The sequence below is a fragment of the Cinclus cinclus genome, chromosome 1 (assembly GCF_963662255.1).
Source record: "Cinclus cinclus chromosome 1, bCinCin1.1, whole genome shotgun sequence".
NCBI classification, from domain to species: Eukaryota; Metazoa; Chordata; class Aves; order Passeriformes; family Cinclidae; genus Cinclus; species Cinclus cinclus.
The window spans coordinates 14358238-14369237 of NC_085046.1; the positions used below are offsets into that span (position 1 = coordinate 14358238).

At 44.5% G+C, this 11000-nt stretch overlaps 1 protein-coding gene across 4 annotated transcripts in view; it reads right to left on the minus strand.

Moving 5' to 3' along the window:
* The window catches only part of ZEB1 (zinc finger E-box binding homeobox 1), a 119024-nt gene extending 108412 nt beyond the window's left edge, over positions 1-10612 (minus strand). For all 4 annotated transcript variants that reach the window (XM_062506946.1, XM_062506954.1, XM_062506937.1 and 1 more), the window contains exon 1: positions 10418-10612. In XM_062506946.1, the coding sequence (XP_062362930.1) occupies positions 10418-10475 (58 nt within the window). In that variant the 5' untranslated portion in view covers positions 10476-10612. The remainder of the gene's footprint in view (positions 1-10417) is intronic.
* Between the last annotated feature and the right edge of the window lie 388 nt (positions 10613-11000).

The following is an 11000-nucleotide window of genomic DNA, read 5'->3' on the forward strand; positions in this document are numbered from 1 at the left end:
CATCTTAGCACTGTCACAAGCAGTACTGCCAAACATATTTTTGAAGTATCAGATCCACAGACAACAGTCTGCATCAAACACCTCGTAAGAATTTTCTGTCAGGATCATAAACCTCTGCTGTGCATCATGATTTTTATTCAACTAAGTCTATTTGTGTCCTTTACAGTTGGAAAGCTAAAATTGTTCTTGTGTGAACTGCCACTAGTTTTATTCACTCACATGCTGAGGCAAAAACCAGGCTCATCTTTTTAAGGTATCTGTCTCCATCACGTAACTTCCACACGAACTATGCAGGCGTGATTAATCACATGGTGAAACAGAACTACGGCACATTATACTGTGTGCCATGTCACTGGAACCATTTCCCTTTTCCTATGCCACAACTACCAATTAAATTCTGCTTCTCATTTCTAAGTTATTATTTCACTTTTGTGCAGAAGGCCTCCCAGAATTTTGATTGCAACACAGAACCAATTCTATCTTACAGTATTTGCTCAAAATCATATTTAATGTTCCAGAAACATGGTACATCTGTCAATTCCAAATCTGGAAAATGTACAAAGTAAATGAATGCCCCATACCATGAAGGGCAGAAGTTGTCAGAATAGTCTGTTCCATAGAATTAGTCCCTGTGGTTTTACTATCATTACAACACTTATGAACAGAAGTCTACCTTGTGTTACTACTGGGAGCATTCAAGCCAGTCTAATAGATTAAGTTATTGGATATAACTACAGATAGATATAGATAAATGTAGATATATATGTCTACAAAACAAATGCATACTGGAAATGCAAATTTACTTTCACCACTCAGTAGCTAGAACGTATCAAAATAGGTTGTTATAACAAGCCATCCTACAATCTGCTCCTATCTAGAGTTTAAAGTTGGCAAGAATACTGTTTTCTTGTTGCATTTCAGACATGGAAGTTCTGAAATCCCCTGCTGAGCCTTGTCCTGCAGATCGAGTACTTGTCTCCTTCTGCAGCACCTCCTCAACAGCAGCACATCCCCAGCGGTACTCTGCAACCTTATCTTCATCTCCCACATGTACAAGGTAAGAAGGGGGGGGTGGGGGGGAAATACTACATTTGCATATGTAATTATGATGCAGCTCAGCAGTGAGCAAAAAATTACTGGAAGTTGAGAACAGATATGCCCAATGACCACACCTTCGTATTTCAAATGAAAATGCTTAGCAAGGAAGTGGAAGGGACAGCAGCAGGGAAGGAAGCCAGTCATTACAGCTCTAAATCTGCTTCAAAGTCCTTATTCACCACCTCATGCTCTTTACCAGGCATACTGTGCCTAGCTCCATCCTGTGAACAAGTGTATAAGAATTCATCCAGTAATGTGTGACTGGTTCTATTTTGCTTGACTTAACTAAATAGCTGTTCCATGAATACTATGAAGAAAAGGAAAGGCTATGGAAAGACATAAAACAGGATGGAAGATTAAACAGGTTACAGATTCTGAACTGTATCTCCTTTTCCTTGTCTAAGACCCAACATGACTTACAGTACATTGCTTACAGGAATTTAACAGAAATTATAAAATGGACTAGCAGGTGTGAAAAGGGAAAATCTGATACATACCTGGAAGTACACAAGGCAAAAATACCTCAAGGCATTAAGAAAAACTGCTTAAAGATAAGTGCGTCTTAGAAACAGGGACAACTCATCTCCCTGATGCTTCTGGGCATTAATAAAAACGATGTTAGCTCAGGTGAGGAGAAAGGTGTTAGGAAAATAAACAAAAAGCCCAACCTGCTTCTTTAGGGATATACCAGTCCAACAAAAATCAACTTAAGTCTTGTAGTTAAGACCTGATTTTTCTGTTCTTTAGTTCGCCCTTTTTCAGATGGAATAGATTTCCCCAGGCCTTTTTCAAATCATGCCACATTTGTGATGTTTTGTAATATCATTTTGCTTTGTTCCATATACACATCTGCAGATGGATGCCTACAAAACAGAATAGAAAATTGCCCTCACTGTCTGTCAGCTGCCTATCAAAGAGAATTGGGAAAGGGACACTTGCTGAAATAATGAAAATATTTTATATCACAGTGACTGAAGGTGTTCTCTATCATCACTGGTCCAACTAGCACCTGATCCTAATATGGACAGGCACACTAGTTCATAGGTAAAAATACCTGCTACCACATCAGACTCTTAACCCCTTTACTTCAAGTGTTGGCCATGAAAATCACTCTCAGGATCATGGTGAATGGCAAGATTTATAACTCATTTATCTCCAATGAGCTTGCCAGCTCCTCCAGTGCTTGACCTGTGAGAAGCTAAAGAACACATGAGTTACAAAAAGACAGGATATCTGCATCGAAAGAAGTACAGAATACCATGCAGTTAGTTAAGGAACAGTTGTTTCTTTTGCTTCTGATACACTCCCATCTCACAGAGAGTTCTTGGTTTTTAAAGAACTAATTTTACATGTCCTTTACTGACAAACAACTGCTACTCATATTCGCAGATCCTAACTGAACAGGATGCAATGTCATGTCAGAACAGTAAAGAACTTTTTTTTGTCCTCTTTTTCAGTTATAATTAAGCAGCCTACCACATCCCAAAGAGTACATTCATCATTAGACATGATCATTTGCTTTACACAGTTCTCCAAAAACAGGATCAATGGAACACATTGAAGTGAGAGCAACAAGAAAGATGCTACCAAACAGAAAGCAAATATTTGTAAGGAAGCCAATAAAGGATGCCCGTTTTCAGGTTTTAACCTTTGGGTGACAGCAGCTGTTAACCAAACTGCTTTGAGACAACAGCGGTAAAGTCCTCACATCAAGGAGATTGTGACAGCTGGGAATGACAGCTGAAAAGGAAGAGAACTGAAACAGGCTGCTTTCAAACAGCACTGACTTCTCAAAAATGAGAAAGCGTATTTTTAGTTAACTTCTGTTGCTCTGAAAAAGCATGTTAAAATAAAAGATGATGCTACATTACAGTAATGGCATCTGAGACAATCAGAGTGAGACAAAGTAGAAAAGGTTCCTTTTTTCTCTATTGTCCCTTCTGGGGACAAATGTACAAGTCTAAAGAAACCTGGTTAATACGTTCAGCACTACTCAACTGAAACATCTGAATCCTGCCTCCACATCTGAATATCTGTGCTCCACACACAGATAAAAATTTAACAAGTTTCTTCTTTCTACTCTACCATCACCTACCCTCCTAACACATGAATATAAGCTGCCAGGTACTCACACAAGGAATTGGATGTATAGGCTAAGATACAGGAAGACTCAGTACGTACATTTTTACTGCCTGAAAGGTACTTACATACCATGTGACGAAAGTAGTATTTTTCTCAGGAGTACTGAAATAGATTTATAAAGCTATGCTGCATTTAACTGGAGTCAGTATTTTATCTATCAAGTCTCACTGCTCTTGACTGGGCTTCCCATTCTCCTTGTCTGTCACCCTGGAATACTACTTATCTAAGCAAGAAAGAGATACATAGATTATTAAATAAACAAACTGTAGCTCAATAAGAAAAATGAAAGCAACTCAAGTGTTTCCTTAAAAGAAATGGTCACAAAGATTAGAAAGTTGAAACTGTAAACAGTTTTTTAAAATATCAAACGTTTGCTACTCTTTCCAACAACAATAAAATAAGATGCAAGGAACTGGACAACCAGAAAAGCAAATCAAGACTGAGAAATAAATACACAAGCACATAATAATTAGCTAAAAAAATCAACTTGGAGTATTAGAGGCAATGACTTATAAAAGATTTTTAAGACTTGCCAACATAACATGGAAATAGAAAGAATTAGAAAACAATACACTCATGGAAACCCCTTACATAACTCGACAACAATTCCAGTATTTCAAGGCATCACCCAGCCAACTGAGGCCCAAGCTATTTACCACTGAGACCTTCTCATGCAGCAGACAAATACATTTCTCCCTGGAAGGCCAGCAAGGTGCATCAGAAATGAGGTATGAGACCTTCAGTGAGAAGCAGACTACCCCCCTGTCTATTCCACTCTCCCTCTTTCTCCATACATGCTTTGCCTCACCCATCCAGCATTCATGCATACAACCCTCTACTCTCCAGCCTTTGCTTGGGGGTTTGTCCATTTCTTTTTAACTACTAAAGGCTTCAAACGTCATTTCCCTCAGCAGGAAAGAATCCCTACCCAAACTGATGTATTGCAGCATCTCGTGACCAGAGCTAACCACACATCTTCACAAATGAAGATATGAGAACACTCTTCACACCCACCTTTGCCTCACTCTGCCCCGGCAGGAGCAGCACCCACCTGCACCCACAGCCACTTCCCACACAGCTCCACCTGTGACAAGCAGCTGTGGTGGTAAAATCTAGACCTGCATGTGTTTGCCCCACTCAAGTCGACTTGCCAGGCCTGGCACTTACTAATATTCCTGGGAAATTTCTGTTTTGAGGAGGACGTATGCTTTTTTTATTTACTTACCATCTTCAAGTATTAGAAATACTGGTAATATGCTGAGACTTCTTTAGTCATCACTGTCACAACAACACCAACATCTGATGAAATAATTTCTGCCCAGATGTTAAACTCCAAGAAAACAGCCCCCTTAAAACCCTCTACATCCCAGTAGGGGTGTTGATGTTAACAGTGTAGTCTTTTAACTGTCTCCTGATGTGATTCACTTTTGTCTATCCTTGCATCACTGAACTTAAGATTTGGGAATACAAAACACACCAGAAGATAACAATCTTCACTGGGCAGGAAACCATCATTTAGCATCAGTTAAAATACTATCTTAATACCATCTAAAAATGGCTAAAGACAAAATTGAGTTTTGCATCTTGCCACTTGTTTGCCAAAAGCAAAAACAGTCCAATAAACATGAAAGAACTTAAACAATTAAGCTGAAAGGAATCATATCTACCAATTGACAGAACTATTCTTTCCCTTTAAGGCTCTAGATCAAGCCAAATGCAAGGGTAGTCCTGAAGATTAAAAATGGACTGAGTCTCAGTCTTGCTATGGACTTCCTGTGTGACCTTGGGTAAGTCACTTGAGAATTTAGTTCTCAAAAATCACAGGCCTATTATAGATGCCAGAATGAAACAGCAATGTTTCTGAGACCACAAATGAAAGACAGGGTTCTGCTTACTTGCCCAAAACAGAAAAGATCTTAGGCATGAGTCCTCTTAAATAATATAGGTAACGACCACCAAAAATTCAGGAATATTGATGTTAATCAGCTGAAAGTTAATCTGGAACTGTACTTTGCAATATGTTATGAAAGCCTACATAAAAATAGAGCAATTTTTGGTTTTCAACCTCCAGTTTTGGGTATTTGACATCTATCATGAGTAGAATCCTTATGATTTACACAGATGTAGTATGTACTGTTAAAGATCAGGTTTACAGTTGACAAAGCACACCTACTCCAGTCAGCTTGCAATATCAATTAGTTAAATGTCTGTGAAGTGACTACAAGCAGCTAATGACTTGAGAGCAACAAGCTTATATTTTTGGTAAACAATAATGACTGAATTTAGAAGCAAGGGCACTTAAGAGGCATTTGGCCAAATAATATAGCTCCAGCAGTTTCTCTGCAATAGAGAGCAGTTGATCAAAACTCAGTTTAAAAAACCCCAATAAGCAAAAAACCTACAATCCAAGTTTCACAGAAGTTAATTTTATTTCTTTACCATAGTAAATAAATGTTTAAAACGTCTGCCATCCCTCACTGGCATTTTAAACTCTATTAAAACAGATGTTTTCACATGAGGAACATCATGACAGTGATATTTTGACTTCAGAGTACTTCAGCCTCTCCCCCCCAACACTGGAAAATTTGTATAAGAATAAATAACAGTTTAATACCACAACTGGAATCTCAGTGGGGAAGGAAGCAGGGAACAGCTGTAGAACCCCTTCTTCCTGCTCTGTGTACAGAGGAGCAGCTTACAGAGAGCAAGGGCTCAACCAAAGTCAGTAACACCAATTAACAGGACCTGTGATAAAGCCCAAAGTCCACAGAAACCCCTCCCGATTGAGTCTGATACAACTAAAAATATTCAACAGAAAATCTGGACTGAATTCAAACAAGTCAAATCCTCAGACTCCTAACTAAAAAAATTGAGTGATCTCTATGAGTGGGAAGCCCATGTCAGAAGGAAAGTTTCATCTTCTTGGTACTTTTCATTAACCCTTTCAGCAGCACATGTACAGAACCCGACAAGCAAGGCAAATTGTTTCAGGAAACAAATTACCTTAAAAAAACCCCAACTGCCTCAGTTAGTTAATTACCATAGGACAACCTGATTCACAACTGTTAAATTAACAAGCACTGATTGCTGACAGAGAAATGGAAAGATAGGGACGTTTTTATGAGAACTCACATTATATTTCAGTGGCTAACACTAAAACAGAAGTACTACTTGCTTATAAAAGAGAAGGTTTCTTTGGTCTACAACAGTTAATTCAGTTGTCCATGCACACCTGTTCACATGTGCCTGAAATTTTAACTTGGGCTACATTCCACAAATCCCAAATTGCAAATTTAAATTAACACTAGAGTGAAAACATGATACCTAGCAAAAAAGAAAGGCAAGGGGGCAAGAGAATACAGGCACAACCAGGAATGTTGTATCCCAAGTATCACTAACACCTGACATCCTGCCAGTAGTTAACACCTTGAAGCTAAAAGAAATATGCTTTTGCTTTATTCAAAGGGTCTTACAGTCTTCTTACAGTTCTTAGCTTGGTAGGAAAACTTTATATTAAACTGTTGTCTAATAGAAATAAAAAGAGAGAAAAAACAAATGTAAAGCAACTGAAAGAGCACTCTAACAAGTCAATCTACATAACCTTTTAGTAACGAACACACTGTGACTAAGGCTGGCTTATACCTTCTCCTCACATGTACCTGATGGCATGCAGAATTCACTCAGATTCATTCTTCTTTTTATCATTAAATATGCATCTTAAAACCTGAAGGCATACTCGCATTATTTTCAGAACAGCTATACTTAAGGTTGATATCTTTTTACACTCTAGGAAGGAAAGTTTTAAATACGTTGTTTGTTTTACTTATCCTCACAGCATTGCTGAAGAACAAGCTGTGTCACTTTTGCTGTTTAATAAAAACTAAGACAATCCCATAACATACATGAGAGAAGCTAAGAAAGCAACTAATCCTGACTGCTAACCAGCTCAGAATAAGAAAACCTTTGCTGATATTCAATCTATTTGAAGTCAACACAGGAGTGTCACAGGAGTGTGGCTATGCACATGACTGGCAAAAAATTCCCAAGCCCTGTCTCTTTCCTTCTCTTCATATTACTGTCAAGAGAGGGGGAGAGGGGAAGTAGTAGATAGGATGAGAGACTCCCAACCACCACTGTGTTTCTGACCTGTCACACAGTCTCAACACTTCATTAACTCTTCTACTGTAGCAGATGTTTTTGTGTACTGGCCAGAACTAAGGACAATGACACAGGGTAGTTTTCTTCAGGTAAGTGCCAGATTTCCTTTTAAGTGGAGGCTGTAATGGCAGCACCAATCGGCTCTTTGGCCATCTCCTGTAGGGACCAATAAGCAAGGTAGAAAAGAAACCAGCTCTACAGTTAAGATAAGACCATCTTTCCAGACAGAATCAATGCACCAGGATGCAAATGCACCAAACAATGCACCAAACACAGAGAAAGCAGGGGAAAGAAAGAAAAAAAAAAAAGTTTACAGTGTAAGAATAGCTGTGTCAAGTTTAAGAAGAGATAAAAGAAGAAAAGTTTACAGTATAACTCAATGCCATAGCCCAGTATTATTAACTGGCACGTTGGTGTCTAGTGCAATTTCTCTGTAATAATCTCCTATTCTGTCAGAAAGTGGAGAGGAAACAGTATAAAAATGCTTTTATTCTTTATACTACAAACAAGACAGTTGCTTATGCATCTCCCCTATGCCCATTCCTCATTAACAGAGGATACCTATAAGAACCAAATGCATTTAGAGACTTTGGGGGAGAAAAAAAGCCTCATATTTATTTTAAAAGGTTAAAGGGTTAACATTTTTTCTATGCATTTTCTTCAGTAAATATTTGCAAGTCAAACATAAACCCACTGCTGAGAAATCTCTATTATCCAGATTCTATTATCTAACCGATCCTGATGCTCCAATGCACAATTACTTAAGTGGGTTTTAATTCCTCAATAAAAGGAACCAAAACCCGCCTAAACCGAGACACACTACATTTTACACTGCAGAACTAGTTGATGAAGACTCAGAGGCTTTTTATAATAAAGTGGGTGCAGCAATGTGGTCCAAAAGTGATGAAGAAGAAAGATACCTGGAATGATACACATCTTATACACCTTTTGTTTTCTGCAAGTGACACATGCTGCAGACAAAATGGTTTGTGCTAAACAGCCCTAAATCTGGTTTTCCAATATTAAGCACAAAGGAAAAACACTGACAGCAAGCGTGGTAAATAAATCCCTCCCTTGAGAACGAAAGCAGCAGACAGGAGGGGGCTGACATGCATGCAGGAGAAAACTAAACACCATCTTTTTTTTCTACCTGCACAAGTTGCCATTTGCTGCAGCAATCAAGGTTCTTTTTTTCCCGTCGATTTCAAAAGCCAGGTTTTCTGAAAATTTCTCTCTCAAATCATCTGTTGATATGCTTTTAGGAGTATGGTATTCATATCACTGGATCTTTAAGAGAAAAATCCATTTTCTTTCCTGTTCAGGTAAACATGTTTACAGCTCCTGCACAGACGCTGGGTGGTTCAGACTCACATGCCACACATGTTGTCGTCAGCAACAAGAAAAGCCCCTTTCTCTGATCATCCACATTTTTAATAAGGTAAAGAGAAAAGCACTTTCCAAACTTACCTTTAGCACAGCCATATCATGAGCTAAATATAAATATTTACAGTACGACAAGGAATTAATAACATGAGCGTGCAAACAAGAATACTTGCTAGAAAATGCACACAGCAAAAATAAGAAAACCCTTTTAAGTTCAACGCAATCAAACCAACCCGTTAGCCCCTGGAAAGGCCGTCATTTATCACCACGTTACGCCCCGAACAGTCAGGATTAGAGAGGTGAAGCACCGATCGCGACTGCGATCTATTTCGGAGACCGTTCACTGCATAGGAAAACATCTCAGATCGCAGGCAAAGCCTTCCTATCTGTGACCCTGCACAGGAAATGCCACATAAAACCTAAAATTGCCAAGGAGAGTTACAAAATCGCCTACTCTACATCCTATTCCGAAGAGTCGTGCTACGAAGACCGAACTACTTCTCCATTTTCCAGAAAATAAGTAGAGAGTGGGTGTTACGAGCCTTTATTCCCCCCGCCGTGTACCTTCCCATTGCATCTTAAAGTAACACACGTACCAAAGGGGGAAAAAAACACTACCCCGCAGCAGCCCTTAAGTCTGAAATGTAAATGTAATTCCTTATATAGACTGCAGCAGCTGGTCACACACGCACGGAGAGCGGAGCGGGGGCCCCCGGCCAAACCGTTACCACCCATTATTATACAAACAGGTACCTCCGAAGCCAGAGGGAAGGGAAGAAACTTCGCCGCCCGCCCCCGCCGCTCGGGCGCAGCCCTCCCTTCCCCACCGGCCCGGCGGGGCGGCAGCGCGGCCGCGGGGCGCCGCCGGGCACCAACTCTCGGCGGGGAGGGGAGGCGCGGAGCGGGCGGGCGCGGAGCGGGGGCGCCGGCCCGGGGCGGCCGCGCTGCCCCCGCGCGAATCGCCGCCCGCCGCGGCGGCGGTGCCTTCCCCGCGTGTGCTCCCGGGCGTGCCCCCTCGGGGACGGCCGGCGTCCCCCACCGCCTGTCCCCCGCCAAAGGCGAGCGCCCGCCGGGGGCGAGGAGCCGGCCCGCTGCCGGGCGAGCGGGGGGAAAACTCCGGCGGGCGGCAGAGGCGCTCCCGGGCGGGCGGCGGGGCGATCCCGCCCGCGGGGCCGGGGGGAGGCCCCGCTCCGCCCGGGGTAGCGCGCAGGTAACAAGTTTCGGAGTTGGGGCTGCCGCGGCCGGGCGGGCGGCGGCCGCTCCCCCGCCGCTCCCCGCGGGGCTCGGCGTCCCCGCCCGGGCCGGAGGGCGGCGGCGCGGCCGGGGGCCCCCGAGCCCGCTGCCGGCGGCGGGGCGGTCGCGGGGCGTGAGGGGGAAGCAGCGTGTAACGGTCCCGGACAGCGGCGGAGTGCGGAGGCACCGCTAGGCGGAGGAGGGAGGCGGCGGCGAGGGAGGCTCCAGGTAGCGGATATAACGGTGCGGAGGGAGCCGCGCTCCCGGCGAGCCGCGGCGGGGGGAATTACTTTGGCGCCCGCCCGACCTCCCCCCTGCGCGCTCGGGACGGCTGTGCCCGGCCCCCGCCCCGGCTCCGCCGCCGCCCCAGCGGGGCCGCGGCGCTGCCCCGCGGGTGACTGACCGTTGTTGCGGCGCGGGTTCGGCTGCTTCCTGCGCTTACACCTGGGGCCATCCGCCATGATCCGCTCGCTGGTGTCTAAATGCTCCAGTCACCTCCTCCCCCGCCCGCCCCCCTCACTCCCTCCCCTCCCCCCCGGACCTGGTTTACGACACTGGGTGGTTTTACTTTTACATCACCTTCCTACACCTAGTGCTCGCCCGGAACCTTGTTGCCACGGGAGACGGGCGCTTTACGGCAGCGCATTTGAACGGCGGCGGGGGAAAAGTTGCGCCCGCAGGTACCGGGAGCGGCGGCGCCGCTCGAGGGGGGCTCGGGGACCCCGACCCCCGGCCCGGCGGCAGCGCGGGGCGACCCCCGCGGGCCGGGGCGGGGCCGGGGCGGGGGTGTCGGTGGTCGCCGGCCCCCGGGGCGGCGCAGGAGGATCCCCGCGGGGCAGTCCCGCAGCGGCGCGCTGAGGGGCCGTTCCAGCTGCCAGGTGCGGGCCCCGGCAGCCTCCCCCAGGTGCGGCGGGGCTGAGGCGGCGCGGCCCGGCCCGGCTCCCCCGTCCCGCGGGGCTGTCCCGGAGCGGGGCCGCGCTCCCGGC